A 21,262-nucleotide genomic window follows, 5' to 3' on the forward strand; every position below is an offset into this window, starting at 1 on the left:
GCTTCTTCCAGTGAAAAAGTAATCTTGTCTGAATCAGGAGAGAAATATGCACTGATCAAGCACCGTTTACAACCCGAAACAGTCTTAAATGAATATGTGGGTGGATTTTGTTGTGAGAGGACAACATGAGATGAACATTTCACTGGAGGAAGTGTTATTATATATTATAGACTTCTATTTTGGCCAGAAGCAACGGTTTAATGTTATTGTGATGTTTTTATCAGCTGTTTGGACTCTCATTCTGACGGCACCCATTCACTGCAGAGGATCCATTGCTGAGAAAGTGATGAAATGCTACATTTCTCCAAATCTGATGAAGAAACAAACTCATCTACATCTTGGATGACCTGAGAGTGTGTACATTTTCATTTTTCGGTGAACTGTTCCTTTAAGGTTCAGTATGTGTCATCCTGCAGCATTTGTGCTCCAGACATTAATGTTTCCTCAAATGATTTTTTGAGTTTTGTTGAGAAAAGCTGTACTGTTGCTTTACTTAGACCATAATAAGATCATAAAACTCCCACAGAATTTCAAGGATGAGCCCAAGCTATATCTTGAAACCAGAATATTACACCCAAATCACCCTAAAAAAGCACCTTAGCAACCACTGCACACATTGTGTTCAGAAGGCAGTGTCTCTCTATGACTTATACGAGGAGTGATTGTGTCGCTAACCCCGTTAGATAGAGGATGGTGTGTTTGGATCGAGAGGTTATTAGAGCGGGACAGTCACTCTGTGTGTGTTCGGGTTTGTTTGATGTTGAATTGTTGTCACCAGTCACACAGATAACAGAATTCTGCGCATACCTGCAGACCAAAGCCAGCGTATAAAGGTCAGTCCTGACTTAAACCTTCTCATACACAGAATTACACAGAATTGAACTGTCACACACCATATAATAGTTCAGATGGTGATGTATTACTACTTATATATTTAAACACTTAACTGAGCATATTTATTTTCTGTATTCAATGATATTTATTTACAATAATTTGTACAAGGCTACATATACTTTCCGTCTGAAGCAAGAACAAAATGTTCTATATTTTACAAGAACAAGAGTGAGAATACAAGACTGTACAGATGGATACAACATGCTTGGTAAGTACAACAAAAAGTACACAAATATTATGATTATCTTTATTATAAATATTTATATGAATATTGTAGTTGCTGCATATTTCTGCTATAGCCTATATAATATTTTCATTTTTGTGTGTGCGTGTGTATATATATATATATATATATATATATATATTAATAATATATAGCATATAAAAAAGAAAAGTAAAATGTATTTTTTTTTTCTTTTGATTTATTAGTTTTATATAATTTTTATATTTTTTGGTTTTATAATAGTATTTGGGGTTTTATTTTATATATATATATATATATATATATATATATATATACACACACACACACACACAATTATTTTGTAATTTTAATATTTAATATTTTACACACACATATAAATATATATACAAACATACACACTATATATGTATGTATAATTTTTTATATATGAGATTTAATGTTTGGTTTATTGAGTATAAGCAGCCAAATACATGTATATTATTCTCATGGCAGGAATCTTTCTCATGCTTGATTATATCAATACTTCTGATATTGTGTCTGCCGCTGTCAGCCACGTCTCATTTTCCTTCCCAGAATGCAACAGGTACTGAAGTATACTTACTTTATAGATCCAGTTAGTATTGTTCTAGGTAGGGAAAGAGAGAACTTTAGAAATGTGTAGCTTCTTGCTGTCTATAAAGTTAACAGTAAGTTCACATTTTTGTCAACGGATATCAAAACTGAATGGCAGGTTTTAAATTGAAATATTTGATGGTGTTTTCAGTGTATTTGGGATCTAGTTTCATCCAGGAAGCTTTACGCAGAGCCAGGGAGCTGACAGACGCCGCGTACGCTCACACCAATGACAGGTGAGACTTTAGTCAAAGTCAAAGCTCATTTGATTTAAGTATCAACCAGTCAAGTCAATAAAGGAAAGTAGAGACAAAAATAGACCTAAACTGCAGACAGCAGATCAGATGATGGTGGAGGAGCTGACCGAGAGGCTCTTCCAGGCTGCCGCTCGACCTGGCGGCGTTAAACCTGCAGAGGGGACGAGATCATGGCCTACAAGGTGCCAGTCAGCAGCCGGTCATTAGTTGAGCGAGTCTGTCTACTGCCTAGGCAACTGCCTTCTAAGGGAGCATCCTAACTGAAGTGGAACCTCATAAGTGAGGGATTTGAAATACTGAAGCACACAAGAGACTAATGGTTGCAGTTGATTCTGATATGCTGGTAACACTCTACTAAGCATAATATGGCTTTTTTATTATTTAAATGGGCTGCTACATTTGTTTGTGCAACAAAATCAAGTTTTCTCAGCTAGAAGCACCTGTATTCACATACTTGCGTTGAGTATTTTTCAGGTCTGTTTAAATGCTAAATATTGGATACATGAAATATAGGATAAAATGGTCTTTTTTTTATCAGTATGTGACTTAAAACACTACAAAATAGCAAGATTTAGCTTAACTGATTCCAGTAGATTTGAGAAAAAACAAGTACTCTAATAATCTTAAATATACAGAACTATTTGCTAAAAGTAAAGATTCAGTTAAAACTTATAACTCCTGACATGTTTACAATAGAAAAAGTATAAATTGTACAAATTACAACTGACAACAATGGCATAATATAAATATGCAGATATTTATTTACTTCTGGTCTTATTTCAAACTTGTAAGCCATTTTTTTATGATTATTTTTGAAGTTTTTAAAGGCACCTCCCATTTTTTTTTTTTTTGATAACCTACAGTGTTTCATATTTATTCTTCATTAGGAAATATTCAATTACAACTTATTAAAGCTCCTGTCATGTTTACACTTAGAAAAATATAAAAACGTGCAAAAATAACTTAAATGACTTGAGAAGATAAATATGCAAATCATTAATTTATTAATTAATTTATTTATGTATATGCTTGCATGTTTACTTTGGTCTTATAAAAAAATAATATAAATAAATAAAGTTTCCTGACATAAACATTAAACATTAAACATTATCTCTCTCCTTATTTAGAATAATTTACTAATTGTTTGCTAATTGTATTTCATAATATTGTACTCATTGTTCTTGAAGATGTCACACTAGATTTTATTTTAACCTAAAAATATAAAAATTTGTATTTATTTTTTTAAACGGATGAATTTTATTTATTGTCTACACTATAATTTAATCTATTTAATAACAGTTTTCTAATTTACTTTGTACTGATTTCACTAACTTAGCTTAATCAGAGTTGTGCAAGACTTTTATTTTGCCCTGTGTTATTTCACTCTCTGTGCAGGTTACAGTGCGTGGCGAGAGCTCTGTGGTCTCTCCACACCTGTGAGGGAGTCTGATTTAGCAGGCATTGTGGGTAATGGAGTTCTGGCCAGGAAGCTGCTGCATCTCTATGAAAATCGGGGCCATTTCAGAGCCGGCTCTGCCCGAGGGCCACTGCTGGCCTGCCTGATCGCCAAACAGTTCAAAACGCTTCGAGGCGGTGACAGGTGATGTGATATTCCACTTCCTCTGAGTATTATTTAGTTTGAGACAAATACTGTGGGGTCAGTGTTGAGTTGTCAGTCTGGCGTGATGTGAAGTAAACAATTAAATGTGGTTCAGGTTCTGGTGGCAAAATGAAGGTGTGTTCAGCTCCGCTCAGAGAGACGCTCTGCACACCACATCTCTGTCCCGCATCATCTGTGACAACACACACATCCGGCTGGTGCCCTTTGACCCCTTCGCGCACACACTCCACCCCGACGACCTGCTGCCCTGCGCACACATCGGCCACATGAACCTCTCAGCGTGGCGAGAACCCAAAGAATGAAAACAGTCAAATTATCCTTTTATTTGACATGTGTTATTCATATTCTGCCACCCGGTCTGTGGTGCGGTCCCACGGTTGAGTCTGGGTTTCTCTGTTCTGTGTGAATCTGCGGTGATGTATCAGTGTCCTACTGGATACCTGCTCCAGGGAGCCACACAAATCACCTGTGACCCCAACACCCACCAGTGGACCCCACAACCGCCCACCTGCCAAGGTTCAATTCAATATTGAATTAATTAAACTTAGTTACATTTAATATTATATATAAAATACTACATAGTAAATGTAAAATAACATTAGATTAAATATTAATTATACAGTATTACACTTTTACATTTTTAGTTAATATAAAAAAATAATAATATTCAAATATTTAAATTTAAGTATTTTTCAAAGTAAAACTTTGGAAACTGACTGATCCATCTGACACCAAAATTATTAAAACAATGTTTTTATTGGTTATATCAATATTTTATTGGTTGTTTTGAAACATTCATGTAAAATATTTTAATTAAATTAAATATTTTGTTTTATTAAATATTACATTAAATACCAAATATTACATTAAAGGTTGCGTGTAAAATAGTATCATATCCAATATTAAATTAAATAGTAAATATTAATTATACAATATTAAACAATTAATATTTGAATCAAACTAAATTAAATATTAAACTTGACAGATCCACCTGACACCCAATTTATTTTATTTTATTTTTTTTTTTTTATTATGCAAGTAAAGAATGTGACAATGTTTACATGTACCAAATACATAAGCCCATAGATCAAACATATAAGAGAAGAAAAAACTAAACAAAACACTAAGTAAAGAAGGTATATTTACATGTGCCAAAATGCAGAAACACAGACAAATAAACATATATACTGATGGCCAACATGACAAGTCCGTTCTGATTAACTCCTGTATTTGCATTCATATGTCTGTGAGCATACGTGTGTGTGTGTGTGTGTGCGCATGTGTCTGTCATTGTGTCTAGGGTTGGGGAAGGAAGCATACAACTGAAATAGCATCATAATAGATTGATAACAGATATAAGTAGTGTAAAAAATAAATAAATAAATAATAAAAATAAATAAAGACTAATAATAATAATAATAATAATAATAAAGACAACAAATGTGATTATCATTCATATTATTATGGTTATTATTGTTGCTAATGATAATAATAATAATAATAATAATAATTTTTAATTCTTCCCCAAGCAACCCCCCCCCCCCCCATCTCCCCAAACATCAGCCATCCCCGGCCACTACCTACATGCCACACTTATATATTTATTTATTTATTATCTAATTAATTATGTTTTTAATGTGTAGATGTGTATATGTCTCAACTAGTTTGTGATGCATTAAAACAGTGAGACGTATGGTGCAGCCTAAGCCAGAGACCCAGACCACCCACACGGCACACTTACCCTGTGTGTGTATATATATATATATATATATATATATATATATATATATATATATATGATGCATTAAAAAAAAGTGAGGCATGCAAGTCAGAACCAACCAGGGCAAGTGGCAGTGGAAGCGATAGCTCAGGGAGACGGCGGGGAGACACAAGCCCCACCTCACAGCCACCCACCCGTATTGCAACTCCACCACACCAGATACAGACCTGGATGTCATAGCCTACTGGGGACCGGAGGCCAAACAAAAAAGATGATGAAGAAGAGGAGAAAAAAAGTGTTTTCTTATCGATGTTGTCCTCCACCCCTTCCCAAAACTCAAAGATTAATATTCAAATTAAGTTCAAATAGTAGTTTAGGTGGGGATGTGTTGTTGTGATTGGTCTCAAACAAAGAAGGTCAACAGATTTATGACTGCTGGAGGTAATGAGAGCTGAAGGGGTGTATTATGAGATGAACTGGATAGATTTTCCATTGAGATATAATCAATTAGTAGGTTTTTCCAGGATACAATATGTATGGATTTTCTTGATTTCCAGTTCATGAGGATAGTTTCCTTGGCGATAGCTAGCACTACCAGGAGTAACTGACTGTTTGTATTGTCTAAATTGATTATAGATATATCGCCTAGTAGACAAACTGATGGAGAATTTGGGATGTGACATCCCATAGTGACGGATAGTGATTCAGTGACTTTTTCCCAAAAATGTATAATTGGGGTACAATACCAAAGGCCGTGAACATAAGTATCTGTTTCATTTTGGGTGCAATGTGAACATGTTTCTGAAGTGAATCCCATTTTAAACTATTTCTGTCCGGTTACGTGAATTCTGTGAAGTACCTCATACTGTATAAGTTGCAAGTTGGCATTTTTTGTCATAAAGTAGGTATTTTTGCAGATTTGTGTCCAGAAAACGGCATCCGGGGCAATAGATAGGTATGATTCCCATTTAGCATGTGGTAAACTTTTTATTTTAATATTATTCTGTATATTTTGGAGAGTAGTTTTTTTGAGGAAGATATATTAATTAACTCTGATATTAAAGGTGAAAGTTGTACATTAACGGTTCGAATGTTGATTTTTGATTGGATAGATGATCTGTAGATATTCCAAAAAACTATTACTGCCGATGCCGTATTCCTGGACCAAATATGAAAATGAGGCCAGATTATTTCTATGAAAGATGTGTTGGAGTTGTGTTATGCCCTTTTCTGCCCATGTGTGTAAATGAAGTGTCTTTTTATTAACTGTATAATGTGGATTATTCCAAATGGAGGTGTGTTTAGATGGTACAAGAGCAGTGTTTGTGATTTGGTGAAGTTTCCACCAGGCTGTCAGAGCTGCTGCTATAGTTGGTGCTTTAAAACAGGAGTGTTTTTTTGATTGCCTGACTATAGAATGGAAATCTGAAATGAGAATATCCTTACAAATTGTTTGCTCAATATCTAGCCATATGTTTTCTGATGAGTTTGGGTGAATGCATTTGTATATCTGTTGAAGCTGATTAGCCAGAGAGTAGTGGTAGAAATGTGGTGCTTCCAATCCTCCTTGTGTTTTTAGTTTCTGTAAAGTAGCTAGTTTAATTCTTGGGGTCTAGTAAAATTAGATAATAATTGAGTCTAAAGATTTAAACCAGGTGAGGGTGGGTTGTGTTGGGATCATTGAGAATAAATAGTTTAGTTTAGGGAGTATAGTCATTTTGATTACTGATATTCTGCCCATAATGGATAATGGTAAATTTCATCATCATTTATTGTTTTGAGTAATGGGGTGAAATTAAGACTAACCAGCTCTGACAGCCTGGGGGAAATATTAATGCCTAAATATGTGATGTGATGGGTGCATAGAGGGATAGGTGATATTAGATTGACACCCAAAAACATTGAACATTTGGACATTCATGTATATTTTTAAACTAAACTAAACTAAATATCAAATATTGCATTAAATATTAAAAGATTAACTTTTAAATTTACTATTAAAAATGTATAATAAAATAAACTATTGACATTAAATATTAAACAAATGTAACTATTTAATAGTAAATAAATAAAGTATAGAACTATGCTTTTATTGGTTATTTTAAATATTGATGAATGACATTTGGACATTAATGGACACTCATTAAATTAAATTGTAAATATTAAGGGTAAAATAATAAACAATATTAACTATTAAATAAAATATTTATTTCATATAAATATAAATTAATTTAGAAATTAACAGCCATCTGACACAATCTATTAAAAATGTAGTTTTTTTTTGCTGTTGTTGATAATTTCAGATATTGATGAATGTTCCACTCATCCGTCCGTCTGCCCTCCTCACCTGCAGTGCTTGAACACACCTGGAGGTCACACCTGCACACCCGTAACCAGCGGTTTCCTCAATCCATGGCATATTAATCACATAAATGAGCTATTATTTGTTGCATATGCAGAACCTGCAGCTCCGCCCCTTTCCGCCTCCTCCATTGTTCCGTCAGTGATGTCAGTCCTAGGGGGCGTGGCTTTGATAGTGCTCTTCCTCACCTGCTACCAAAGGTGTGTTTAAAAAAAACTCTCCGCTTCAGGCTGTTGTTTATATGAGTAAATGTACAAAACTTATACCTTGTATGTTATTTCTTGCAGGAAAGCCGAGAAGGTAGAATGCTGTCAGAGAAGAAGCTGAAATGCAGTCGAGGGGAAACTGGTTTGGAAAAGGTGCAGATTTGGCCCCCGTTGGTCCGTTTACACAAGTTCAATATTCCAGTCTCATAACCACAATCTCATTTCACAACCTGAAACACCGGACGGAAACACATGAATAAAACGTGTGAGAACATGAATGGAAGCATTTTTAACATTTCTCCCAGTGTTCTTCTCGCCCTTTTTCTATGCTTTTGTCTGTGCTAAATCTGCCATCGGCTCACAGCATCGGTCCTCCCACATGTGACGTTAAACCCTTGCTTTAATGCTCACTATTTAGCCTTGTTGTATAGGTCAGTAATATTTATTTTTAAAGAACTGAATACTTTTCTTCAACAAGTACACATTAAATTGTTTGAAAGTGACAGTAAAGACATTTAATATGTTACAAGAGATTTCTATTTTAAATAAATGCTTTCTATTCATCAAAGAATCCTGAAACAAAAATGTTTCCACAAAAATATGAAGCAGCACAACTATTTTAAACACTGATAATCATAAATGTTTCTTGAGCAGTAAATCAGTATATTATAATGATTTCTGAAGGATCATGTGACACTGAAGACTGGAGGAATGATGCTGAAAATACAGCTTTGATCACAGAAATAAATTACATTTTAAAATGTATTCAAATAACAAGCAGTTATTATAAATCAAAATAATATTGAACAATTTTACTGTTTTTAACTGCATTTGTCATCAAATAAATGCAGCCTTGATGAGCAGAAGAGACTTCTTTACTTACTTTTAGTCATTTAGCAGACGCTTTTATCCAAAGTGACTTACAAATAAGAAAAAGTAACTAAAAGTGAACACTCTGTAAATACTCTATACACACCCATTTAAGAAAATACAGAAATTAAATAAAATTGGCAAATGCAACAACATTTCAATAGTGAACATATAAAGGAAAAAAAATAAATAAATAAAAAGCGATACTAATATCCTTTGCCGGTGTCCTAGCCCGGTGGAGTCACACGGTAGAGTCGATGGTCTTTACTCTTTACTTTTAGTCATTTAGCAGACAAAAACTACAAATCTTACCAACCCCAAACTTTTGAACAGTAGTGTAAATCTTTGTAGCCGAACATTAATATTTGTTCATAGACATCTAATTAGTTATTTTTTGATGTTTTGACTCTTGTGCTAAACTTCTGTTTTGCTGCTCAAAATTAGTTGCCGCATGTTTATATTTGTGAATTTAATCTCAGCCAATAGAATCCAAGATTGTGCGGTGACATCATGCATATATGCATTATACATTTAAATAAGCTTTGACATATTAAATATTTACGATTTTAAGCATCACAAACGCACTACTGAAACGATCCTGAAATGTGATAAAATTCTCATAAAATCATATATATATATTCAAGTCCAAAATATATAATTGACCAGTATGTATGTTTGTACATGTTATGACTAAAGCACACAGTTCTAACATGATGTTATATAGTTATTATTGGAAAACGTATTAATTATTCACAAGACAAAACTGAGTCACACATTTATATTCTGAAGATGCTTTTAATGGAGTTTAAAGGTGATTTTAACATGAGGCAGTTTAACTAAAGCAACAGACCTGAGGGTAGACGCCATATTTAATGAAAACTAGGCTACATAATATATTTCCAAAACAATTCCAGTTGGAAAAAGAAAATGCAAACTACTTTAAGCATGTTTTCACACATATCAAATGAAATATGATGACAGTCCACCACAAGCAAGTTCTACACTGTAAACACTGTATTCGTGCCATAAGACAGCGATTGTCAATCATGCAACAGTTATAATCTATAATACGGAGTGCGATGCATCATGGTACAAGTACCATAACTTGTGTACGGTGGTTAAGCATCCATAACATAAGTGCTGCTGTGTACAGGAGTGTCAGTAACAGAGACTCACACGGCACGTTTCTTGACACTAGCATAGAAAAGATCTCTGGATTGTCCATTCAAAGCTGTAAACCGTTAATGTGCACAGAAATCACTGGGACACAAAGAGCCTTAGTGGTGTATATGCATTGCACAAGATGGTGCAGTACCTTCAGATGAAGTTCTAGCACTGCTTGAGAACTCCAGAACTGATTCTATTGGAATTACTATAATTATGAGTTTCCAACTAGTATAAGCATTTACGTCTTTGTCAGACTGGTAACGAACTGTTGTTAAAAGATTTGGAAGCACATACAGGAAGTCGGAATATCAACCTTTTTATGCTCCGACTAGAGCGAAAACAACATAAGACTTCTTCAAATACAAGCCAATTATTTTATCTTTATAGAATTGGAAAAAACTCGATGTCTGTTGATATTTTTCTGAACTGAGGAACACTAGATGAGCTGAAAACATTAGAGGGTTCGAGCTATGAATTAAATGTCGTAGCTTATTTCTGCCACGGAATTAAACAAAAAAATTTAAATCATGTTTATATCTCACAATTCAAACGTTTTTCTTGCAATTCTGAGAAAATTCTTTTTTTGAGACAAACACTCAAATGCGAGATGTAAATAGCAATTCTGAGAAGCAAAGTCAAAATTGTGGGATATAAACTTAAAAACTGCAAGACAAAATTGAGAAATGTGAGATAAAAAGTCAGTTACCTTTTTCAAAAAAAAAATTATTGTGTGGCAAAAATAGAATTCTGAGAGAAATTCAGAATTGTGGGATTTAAATTGGAATTCCAAAAAAAAAAAAAAATTGCGAGATATAAATTCTAGTTATGTCAAATGATTAATCGCATTCAAAATAAAAGTTTTTGTTTACATAATATGTGTGTATACTGTGTATATTATGTATATATAAATACACACATGAATGTATATATTTAAGAAAAATGTTGTTTATATATTAAATATACTTATAATAAAATATAAGAATATAAATATATATACATGTAAATATTTTCAAAATACATGCATGTGTTTGTATTTATATATACATAATAAATACACAGTACACATACATGTATTATGTAAACAAAAACTTTTATTTTGGATGTGATTAATCGTTTGACAGCACTAGTAAATTCAGAGTTCTGAGAGGGAAGAAGTCTAAACTGTGAGATCTAAACTCACAATGAGGAGGAAAAAAAGTCAAGTGTGAGAAACACTTTTTAAAAAGTCAAAATGAGTCTCTACATGTCAGAAACCTTTTACCGGTAAATAGAAAAAACATCCTGTTGTTGACTTCTTGAAATATGAATGTCTTGTAAACATTTACCTCAAGTGTTAACAAAGTGGCACATTTACTGCATTCAGTCTTTCCCAAAGCCAGAACAACACAAAGCCTGTGGAGAGTGAAACTGTACGGCTGTTATCCGTGGGCTCAGGGAGTGCTAGTGTTCTGGGAATTCTCCTGTAGTGCTTCCCTGAATACATACATCAATATGGAGCTGGAAAACCCCAGCATGGGAGTGTTTGAGTGAAAGTTGAGATGACCCTGCTGTATTTGTGTTTGTGTGCAGGTTCTCTAGCTCTCCTCCATCAGGAAATATCCCAGTTTGGCCACACTCATCTCTCTCCGCAGACGCATCACTTCCCAAAACATCTGCTGGACTGAAACCACAGGAAAATGATTAATTACAATTATTTTCTTCTGACATACTGAATTGCAATATAATTAAAACTTAAAAACAAACAAAAAAAAAAACATATGGACCCTGGACAACAAAACCAGTCATAAGGGTCATTTTTTCGAAATTGAGATTTATATATCATCTAAAACCTGAATAAATAAGCTTTCCATTGATGTATGGTTTGTTATGAGAAAAATATTTGGCTGAGATTCAACTATTTGAAAATCTGGAGTGCATAAAAATCTAAATATTGAGAAAAATGCCTTTAAAGTTGTCCAAATTAAGTTCTTAGCAATGCATATTACTAATCAAAAATGAGGTTTTGATACATTTACGGTAGGAAATTTCCAAAATATATTCATGGAACATGATCTTTACTTAATATCCTAATGATATTTGGCATTAAAGAGAAATCGATAGATTTGACCCAAACAATGTATTGCTATTGCTACAAATATACCCCAGCGACTCCAGGGTCACCTATATGAGTAATAAAAATATTTACTTATTAAAAATAATAAAAATATATCATTTTAAAATATATATTACAGATGTAATGTCTATAGAAAATAGTTTTTATTCTTATATATTTAAATTAATTGTGAATAAAATACACATGAAATATACATATATTAATTAATACGAAATATTTAAAGTAACAAATATATATTTTTCATTCATATGCAATTTTATATAAAATGTTTATATATATCAAATATAATTTTTTTTTATAAATTAGTTGGTTTCTAATTTTTTCACCATTTTCTAATCCTAGATATTGATTTTGTGAAAAACAACTAGCCCTAAACAATCATCCATAAATAGTCAAAGTGAATTCTAGGAGACTAGTATAGAGTTGATCAACTCACCGTCCTGTCTGACGAGGCCCTGCTGGATGTACCTGATGTAAGTGAAGAAATTACACACGGCTGTGATCTGCGAGGAGAGAATGCTGTTTATTAACCCGGCCCTGAAATAAGCATCTGAGAACTGCTTATTAAACGTGGTTATGAAGAATGAGAGGGAGAACTACAGTATAGACACGTACTCGTGCTCTGCTAGATGGAGATATATAGTAGTAATTCTCTTTATCTCCCAGTTTGATGCGATGTCGGCAGGGGCGGGACATGCCGCTCAATGCACATTTACTGTTCAACAAGAGAACACTGGTTAATAGAGCTGTCAATCAAATTACTAAACACTCTAAACAGCCAATAAGATACAAGCCCAGCAAGGAACAAACACACAGAAAACCTGTTCTTCAGTCGTGTGAAACTAATTACTGAAACCTGAAGACAGAAATGTATATAATATAAAATAAATATTTAAAGTGAGATGCGCATTGCAAGACAAGGGGTTTTCGCTAAAAATTTAATTCAATAATTGAATAATATGTTGAAAATAAATGATAAAAATGTATTAAAATAATAATTCTCCAGACAGAAAAGAACAATGTGTTAGTGTAAACAGGATTTCATGCACATTTGGTTCTTGCATTGACTTACGTTTCTATGGGCGTCCGGCAACCGCTGTGAAAACAACCCCAAATCAAACAGTGATTAAAGTGCCACTTCCCAGATCAAAGTGCAATCGGTCTGATTCATGTGTGTTTGTTGCCCCCCATGCAGGCAGAATTAAAGAGGGTCCCACATGCTTCATGCCGAATCAAAGGCGTTTGACTTTGATCTGGACTCATGAAAAGCAGAAGCCAGGTGAAGCAGTCTAAGAGCTGTTGGTGTGGATGCTATGATGGTATTAAATCAAAGTAAATGATTATATATATATATATATATATATATATATATATATATTAGTGCTGTCAAACGATTAACTGTCAAACGGTTTTGTTTACGTCATGTATGTGTGTGCACTGTGTATATTTATTATGTATACAAACACATGCATGTATATATTTAAGAAAAATATGTTATATTTATATATTAAATATATTTATATAAAATATAAGTTCAGCAAGGAGCACAGCCCTATTAAAAGCCGTGTTCCATGTGCCCCTTTTATACTTTGAGCACCTGCCCCTCCAAAGGTCTCTGCACGGCCCTGTTATTTACGTGATACTCTCCAAAATGGTGCTATAGGGTAACGCCGTTATTTTTGTTTTCTTTGCGCACAAATGTATTCTCATAGCTTCATAAAATTACGGTTCAACCACTGATGTCACATTATTTTAATGATGTCCTTGCTAGGATCCTTGCTGTCTATGGGAGGGTCAGAGAGCTCTCGGATTTCATCAAAAATATCTTAATTTGTGTTCCGAAGATGACCGAAGGTCTTACGGGTTTGGAACCACATGAGGGTGAGTAATTAATGACAGAATTTACATTTTTGGGTGAACTATCCCTTTAAATTCGTCTGATTGGCCAAAAGCGTGAAAGAAAGTGACTGATGTGTTTTGTTTATATCGATTTATCCATCCATGACTTACTTGGGTCCTCCACATTCGAGGGCTTTGACCGTGTGCAGAGACGACATGGCGACGGGCTCGATGGTGAGAGAGTTATTCTCCACTGCGCACTGGACCGACTGAGACAACTGGAGGAAAAGCACAAGAGAACGTCAGAGAGAGAAAACAGACGATCAGAGGAAGACGTGTGCTCACACACCTCAGAGCAGGTGAATGAAAGACATGGCCCGATATCTTCTCTGTACACCCTGCTGATGAACGCTGAGGAGCGATCCGGACCGGGCGACTCCTTCCACGAGAGGAACTCAGCGAACAACACAGAGTCCAACTAGATAAAAGAGAGAGAGAGAGTTTAGTTCATCCTGCTTAAAGGGATAGTTCACCCAAAAATGAAAATTACCCCTTGATTTAATCACCCTCAAGCCATTCTAGGTGTGTATGACTTTCTTCTTTCAGACCAATACAATTGGAGTTATATTTAAAATGATCCTGGCTCTTCCAAGCTTTATAATGGCAGTGAATGGGTGTTATTTTTCAACAGTCCAAAAGAAGTCCAATAAAGTGCATCCATCCATAATAAAACATGCCTCACACTAACTATCGTAGGCGGAAGCCGTTCCGGCGGATGACGTAGGATGTCGGCGCAGAGGAGAGACAGCAAAACAAAACACCGGTTGCGAATTATAAGTATAAAATGAGGATTTGTAAAGAAAAATGTCGGCGGATTTCGCTATAAGACAAGAGGAGACTGGTTTTCCTTTGTTAAAGTAAGGAAACTTTGCTTCCTTTGCTCCTGTAAACAAACGTTGGTTCTCGCGAGACTAGCATACCCCCCGGAGCCGTGTGAGGCACTTTTTATTTTGGGGGGATGTGCTTCATTGGACTTCTTTTGGACTGTTGAAAAATAACACCCATTCACTGCCATTATAAAGCTTGGAAGAGCCAGGATAATTTTAAATATAACTCCAATTGTATTGTCTGAAAGAAGAAAGTCATATACACCTAGGATAGCTTGAGGGTGAGTAAATTATGGGGTAATTTTCATTTTTGGGTGAACTATCCCTTTAACCACTCAATTAATTAATGGTACTTTCATAAGTCATTTCTTTTTCTTAAATGTATTGATTGCTATTTTGTTTTGTTTCCAGGCGGAAAAAAGGTAAAACTAGCAAAGGTGGTTTGCTGGTGTAACCTGGACACCACACTGGTGTTATTTTAGTAGTATTTATATAGATAGTATATATTCATGTTTTTATTTTTACATTTTCTTTCTTTTTAATATACTTTATAAATATATTAATATTTTTTTTTGTAATTGTTATTATTATTATTATTATATGTAAAACTTTTTCATTATTTGTACTACTTATTAATATATTTTATTAATAATTAAATATGTAAATATACATAATTATTATATAAAATATTAATATATCAATACCTTTAGTATTTATTAACATATCTAAAACTATTTAATCCTTTTTAGTATTTAGTAATTTTTTTAGTTCGTTTTTATTTTTATATTTTGATTATTTTGATATTAATATATTTTATTAACAATATTATTTTAATATGTATTGTATAATTATCTCTAAAAGTATATCTAATATTAAATATAATTTCTTATTATAATAATATAATATATAATTGTTTTGTACTTATTAATGTTTTGAATTAGCTTTTTATATTTTCATTTTTTTGTATATATATATATTCACATATTTTTATTAATATCATTGAGTTATTAACATATGTTTAGTATTTATAAATATTTCTGTATTTTACAGTATTTATTAATATTTTGAATTAGCATTTTTTTCAGATTTCATTTTAATTTTAAATAAAAATTCTTATGTGCTTTTTTGTCATTTTTATTAGTTTTTTCATATTTTAAGCTATTTAGCTGTAATTTATTTTAATTTCAGTTTTAGTCGTTTCAGTACTTCGATGAACTTTATAATAAAGCTTACTTCAGTTAGTTGCCAAGACAGCATTTCTCATTTTAATTTCAGTTATTCATTTAATTTATTTTAGATTTATTTCAATTAATAAAAACAAATTTTTATTACCTTTTAGTTAACGATAACAACACCGCGCTGATCAGACTGGTCTAGGAGTTCTGGGCAGTTGTCAGTTGATCAGACCAGCTAAACCACCTTAAACCAGGAAAGTCCAGCAAACCACCTTAGGCTGGTTTCCACCTTTTTTGTTTTCTTTTTTTTTTTTAAAGCAAGAAGCCAAAATAAATGAAGTTCTATTTCGGAACCCTTTGTACCCTGTTGCCATGGAGACCTGCCAGGGTTGACACAGGTCACACAGAGCAGCTGACCAGGAATCAGACACACAGTATCAGAGAGAGGAGAACAGGAACTGCACAGATCAGAGAAATACAGACCCATGAGGAGGTGCGGAGGAGGAGGAAAACAGAGGAAGAACAGCAGGAAGTCAGTGATCAAACCCTCATGATGCAGCTACAGACCAAAACTAGTTCCTAGAAGCCCGTGGTCTTTTTCAGGAGTGTGTTTGTACCTCTTTGTCCTCCCGGTTTGTCGCTGCATCTGTCGGTGTGGGCTCCGTTTGCAGCTGTAGAGCACCGCTGGCGCTCTTGTTGCGCGTGTGGCCCCCGGTACGAGATGAGGCCCGACTGGAGCCCGGCGACAGCAGCTGAGGGTGGAGCTGGCGGTTCGGGGAGGAGGGTGTAGAGGTCAACACCAGGGTTTTCAGAGCGGAGACCTCCGCCTGCAGGACATCAATCTGAGAGGACAGATGTATTTTGAGATTAAAGAGCCTGAAGTGAGCAGAGAGTGAGACAGAAAGAGTACTACGGCACCTTGCCCTGAGCCTCCTTCAGCTGCTTCTCAGCTGCTGCTTGTTTCACGTTGGCCTCTCGCACCATCTTATGGGCCTCCTAGAAATTAGGGAAGAACGCGCACAGGGTTGTGACATGAAATACTTCTGGGAAACAGACATGTCCTGTGTCTGACATGCTAAAGTTCATCGAAAATTATTCTGAATAGCATTTTGCTAATGTTTTTATAGTTATTATGCATGCAGCATTTTTAAATAAATTTGATTCACAATATTTTTTAAATGTATTACAAAATTAAATTGTATTAAATTGTAAAAATATTTTTAATGTAATATTAATTGCAACACTATATGAAATATATATTTTTAAATTATAAATATAATTAGAAATTAAAAATAAAATTAGAGTTATAAATAAAAATTATTCATTAATTATATATTATAATTCTATAAATATATTAATTATAAAATATTTTTATATTTAATAATAAATTGTAGATTTTTTATAATTTAACATTAATTGTGAGGCTCCATAAATCAACAAACAATAAATAAATATAAAAAATAGATATTTATTTTTAAATGTATATAATTATAATAATATTATTAAATTAATTATTCAAAAAATTATTTTCGAATTTAGTACAATATTCAATAATATTAAACTGTTAATTTGTTTAATAATAAAAATTAATTTGTCACCACGACACCATTTAAAATGAGCAACTAGAGGCAAAATGATTACTAAAAAATTAAGAAACAGTGGAACAGTTTGATGACCAAAGATACAATCCCTTGTATAAATTAAGCTAAAATGTAATATAATGTCAATCTTCATGGCACACGTGTCAGTCTCTACACTCACACACAATAGTCTTCTCTATTCACTGTCAATCTACTGTCAATGATGATGTCACATTAGTCCCGCCCACCTCAAATAGACTGGCGGTCAATTCCTCCAATTCCTGTTCCAGCTGATTCCTGACATGAGACAGTCTGACACACTCCTCGTCTTTCAACTTCAGCTCCTGAAAACACAGACGAGAGGCTATAAAACATATTTGAATAGAAGCGATTTGAATAGGAGAGCTTGTTAAATAAACAAGTTTACCCAGAAATGAAAATTTGCTGAAAAACACACAGCTTTTCGCTTTACCAGATATTAACTGATGGACTGGAGTGGTGTGGATTAGTGATGTTTTTATCAGCTGTTTGGACACTCATTCTGACGGCACCCATTCACTGCAGAGGATCCATTGCTGAGCAAGTAATACAATGCAACATTTCTCCAAATCTGATGAAGAAACAAACTCATCTATATCTTGGATGGCCTGAGAGTGAATACATTTCAGCAAATTTTAATTTCTGGGTGAACTACTCCTTTAAAGAACCGAAGAACTGATCTGAAGAACCTACAAGGAAACCTCAAGAACCTTTTACACAGAAAAACAGTTCTTGGTGCAGAATAGAATAGAATATGTGGCACCTTTTGTGCAGCATCCAGCTGCTCTCGGAGGAATTCTGTCCCCTTCTCCTTGATCTCCAGAGAGGAACTCCGCAGACGGGACATGTTGTACGCCTCTTGTCTTTGTGCTCCTGCCTCCTCCGGGGGCATCTTCTCCCGCTGCCCTCCATCACCCCCCAATCCAGGCCTCGGATCTGGCTCCAGGTCTACCAACCTGCAAGATTTCACAAAAACACGATATCAAAAATAGGCAGTGTCCTCATAAACCACCTTCATATTGTAATACCTCTGTCATACCCATGTCATTATACAAATTTGTGTCCTCATAAACCACATAAACATGCACACACACACACACATTAAATTGCATTGATTGCTCTAAAATATGAGGCACCAATGTTTCAGGAGTTCTGGACACAGATTAGGACACATGCTCATTGATAACCGTTTTATTTCCTATTTGGGTTTATGTATATGCTTTATTTAAGATCAACTGTTTCCCCAAGGCATTGTTAGATGCCAGCATCTTCTGTCATAGCGATGCAAAGATTTGATTTCAAAAACACTAGCATAGCTATTAAACTATTTCTTGTTAATTGTTATCAGTATTTAACCTCAGAATGATCTCTAAGTAAAAAGAGGCTCCAAAGTCTGATTTAGTGGTGGCTGTGCTTTAAAATTAAATTATTATAATCTTAATTAAAGTGACTTTTGAAAGTCTGGCAGTAATCAGTGTTGAGTATTACTTTAAGGTTAACCCTGCCTGCTTTACATGTAAAATGGATAGAAATTTAGAAAAGTATTTAAAAAGTAATCCGTTACATTACATCAAAGTAAATGAAATAGTTACGCTACTTGTTACATTTTAAACAGGGTAACTTCTGTAACCTTCCCAACACTGAGTATACAAACATCTCCAAATTACTTTTACAATATAAGAATAATCTAGTCATGAAAACATAGCGCCACACCCTCCTTTATATAACAAGTGGATGATTTCATACACGCTCGTGTGTCGTTATGATCACAATCAGCCTGAACTTCAGCCCGGTTTATGTAACTCAGCGGTGTTTCCCGTGTGCGCTCCCCGCCCTTCCCCTCACCGCGCCCGGCTACAGGACTCCCGTGACCCGCGGTCCCCGCGCACCGCTCGCGACAACACAAATAATATGACAAAGTTACAATATTACAAAGTTGCAGCTCCGCTTTCCCGAAATTACAAATCTCGGATAAACAGAAAAGAGATAAACAGTAAGACAAATACCAGTAGATCTCGCTGCAGTTTTCCGCCTGAGCTCGACAGCTGAGATCTGATCCGGATCCGTGATGTTTTGTTTTGTTTTGGGGCTCGGACAGTTTTGACAGACTTTCCTCTGAGATTGAGCAGGAAAAATGTCCAGCTGTCAATCACGGGTCACATGACCGAGCAAGAGTCACGTGATACGCCTCAAACAAATAACTACTCTATTCTGTATGTTATTTATGATTATTATCTTATTTTGTTTGTACTGTGATGTTATGTTTGTTATTTTATGTTGCATTGTTTGCTCAGTTTTAGTACAGTTCTGTTATGTTGCATATATCATTATATGTTATATTTGTTCTATTGTTATATATATCATGTTATATTGTTCATTCAATTCTGATATGTTATGTTGTGTATGTTTTCATGTAAGGTCTCATGTGTTATTTTTGTTTCATTCTTATGTTATGTAATATTAAATAATTTGTTCAGTTCTAGTATGCATGTTATGTCATTATGTTACGTTGAGTTTCAAGATTCAAGATTTTTTATTTGTCACATACACAATTATACAGAGTATAACCAGCAGTGAAATGTAGGAGTAATGTTATATTATGTTTTGTTCCTACACTGTAAAAAGTGATGCTGACTTAACTTTAAGTTAAGTCAACTTATCACTTTTTACAGTGATAAGAAGCCTACTTATGAAATATTTTGTGTCATCAAGCAGCGCCAGAGTAAAACAAGCAAAGTGTCACAAAAGTAAAATATTTCATTGTGTTTGGGGCAAATATCTGCACTCCTTGAATGCCGAATTTGGGGGCTGTAGCTAACTGCTGTAATCACTGTAAAACAAATAAATAAATACAAATGTTGTTTCATTGTTGTTGTTTAAAATGTGTTACCCTCTGACATAAAATTTTTAATTTAGTCAACTAAAATATTCCAGTTGTCCCTTAAATTAACATTGAATATCTTAAAATTTCAAATTGACTACACTAAACATTTTAAGTCAGCGGGGTAACAAAGTTTAACGTTTTGAACCGGTGCAGTTCTGATTGATTTCCACACGTTGATATTGCATGCCTACAGTTCTGCTCATTCAGCAGGATGAGTTTAAATCCTCATTATACATTCACAAAAATAAGATTTTGCTCTGTCACCATTTAGCAGTTGTTCATAGCATTAGACCTGTTGAAGTTACATCTATAGAAACAAACAGAGTAATATGGTGCTTGTTGTTTAGGTGAAATCTTGACGTACCTCCCAACCGGGCATCTCTCTTCCTCTGCTGTATGCTGATCTGTAAAATCACCTTTGCCAAAGAATGTAGGTGACGAGTATACAGCTATCCCAGAATTCCCTGCCACCAGCACCTCGTACCCTGGTACAGACCTGGAGCGTGCAGGAGGAGAGGAGGAGAGCTGCACATGATGGATTCCTTCAAAAGCGTCCATCATGGAAAGTATATTCCCAGTCTAGCACCTCTTAAAAACACACACTCGTCATGAGTGCACTCACTTCAGCTGCATTTCTCACAGCCAGCCTGTTAAATACAGAGAGATTAGATTCACAATCGGAGATTAGGACATTGTAGTTCTTTCTGCATGCATCACTGCTAAAGTTTCCATTCAGGTTATCAAAATGTAACTAAAGCATTGCACCATAACCTAATGTTTGCAACAATGTAGTTAAATATCTACCCAACATGCTCTCAAAGAGACCAAACT

General features: G+C 34.4%; 2 protein-coding genes and 1 long non-coding RNA gene across 5 annotated transcripts; 2 read left to right on the top strand and 1 right to left on the bottom strand.

The window, feature by feature from the left end:
* Nucleotides 1-974: 974 nt before the first annotated feature.
* Nucleotides 975-11,620, top strand: epx (eosinophil peroxidase). Its single transcript, XM_079411818.1, is given in 10 exon segments — nucleotides 975-1,102; nucleotides 1,592-1,682; nucleotides 1,863-1,947; nucleotides 3,364-3,568; nucleotides 3,684-3,879; nucleotides 3,881-3,896; nucleotides 3,932-4,105; nucleotides 7,613-7,871; nucleotides 7,959-8,030; nucleotides 11,484-11,620. Coding segments are annotated over 7 exon segments (897 nt in total). The 5' UTR covers nucleotides 975-1,102; nucleotides 1,592-1,682; nucleotides 1,863-1,940; the 3' UTR covers nucleotides 7,999-8,030; nucleotides 11,484-11,620.
* Nucleotides 11,363-20,989, bottom strand: rab3il1 (RAB3A interacting protein (rabin3)-like 1; the record flags this gene model as incomplete). 3 transcript variants are annotated; one of them, XM_079412380.1, is made up of 11 exons in its annotated part: nucleotides 11,363-11,574; nucleotides 12,464-12,530; nucleotides 12,643-12,742; nucleotides 13,100-13,123; nucleotides 14,038-14,144; nucleotides 14,216-14,344; nucleotides 16,546-16,770; nucleotides 16,847-16,924; nucleotides 17,757-17,852; nucleotides 18,311-18,503; nucleotides 20,796-20,989. In XM_079412380.1, 11 exons carry the CDS (start codon nucleotides 20,987-20,989, stop codon nucleotides 11,489-11,491), a joined length of 1,299 nt encoding a protein of 432 aa, XP_079268506.1. In that variant the 3' UTR covers nucleotides 11,363-11,488. The 3 variants fall into 3 exon arrangements, with proteins under 3 accessions (XP_079268506.1, XP_079268508.1, XP_079268507.1); XM_079412382.1 differs by lacking the exon at nucleotides 20,796-20,989 and adding an exon at nucleotides 19,554-19,662; XM_079412381.1 differs by lacking the exon at nucleotides 13,100-13,123.
* Nucleotides 13,205-14,180, top strand: LOC306866932. Its single transcript, XR_013783979.1, has 3 exons — nucleotides 13,205-13,306; nucleotides 13,799-13,908; nucleotides 14,058-14,180. It is a non-coding gene; the product is annotated as an uncharacterized lncRNA (long non-coding RNA).
* Nucleotides 20,990-21,262: the final 273 nt, after the last annotated feature.

Source organism: Barbus barbus (genome assembly GCF_936440315.1).
Source record: "Barbus barbus genome assembly, chromosome: 48".
NCBI classification, from domain to species: domain Eukaryota; kingdom Metazoa; phylum Chordata; class Actinopteri; order Cypriniformes; family Cyprinidae; genus Barbus; species Barbus barbus.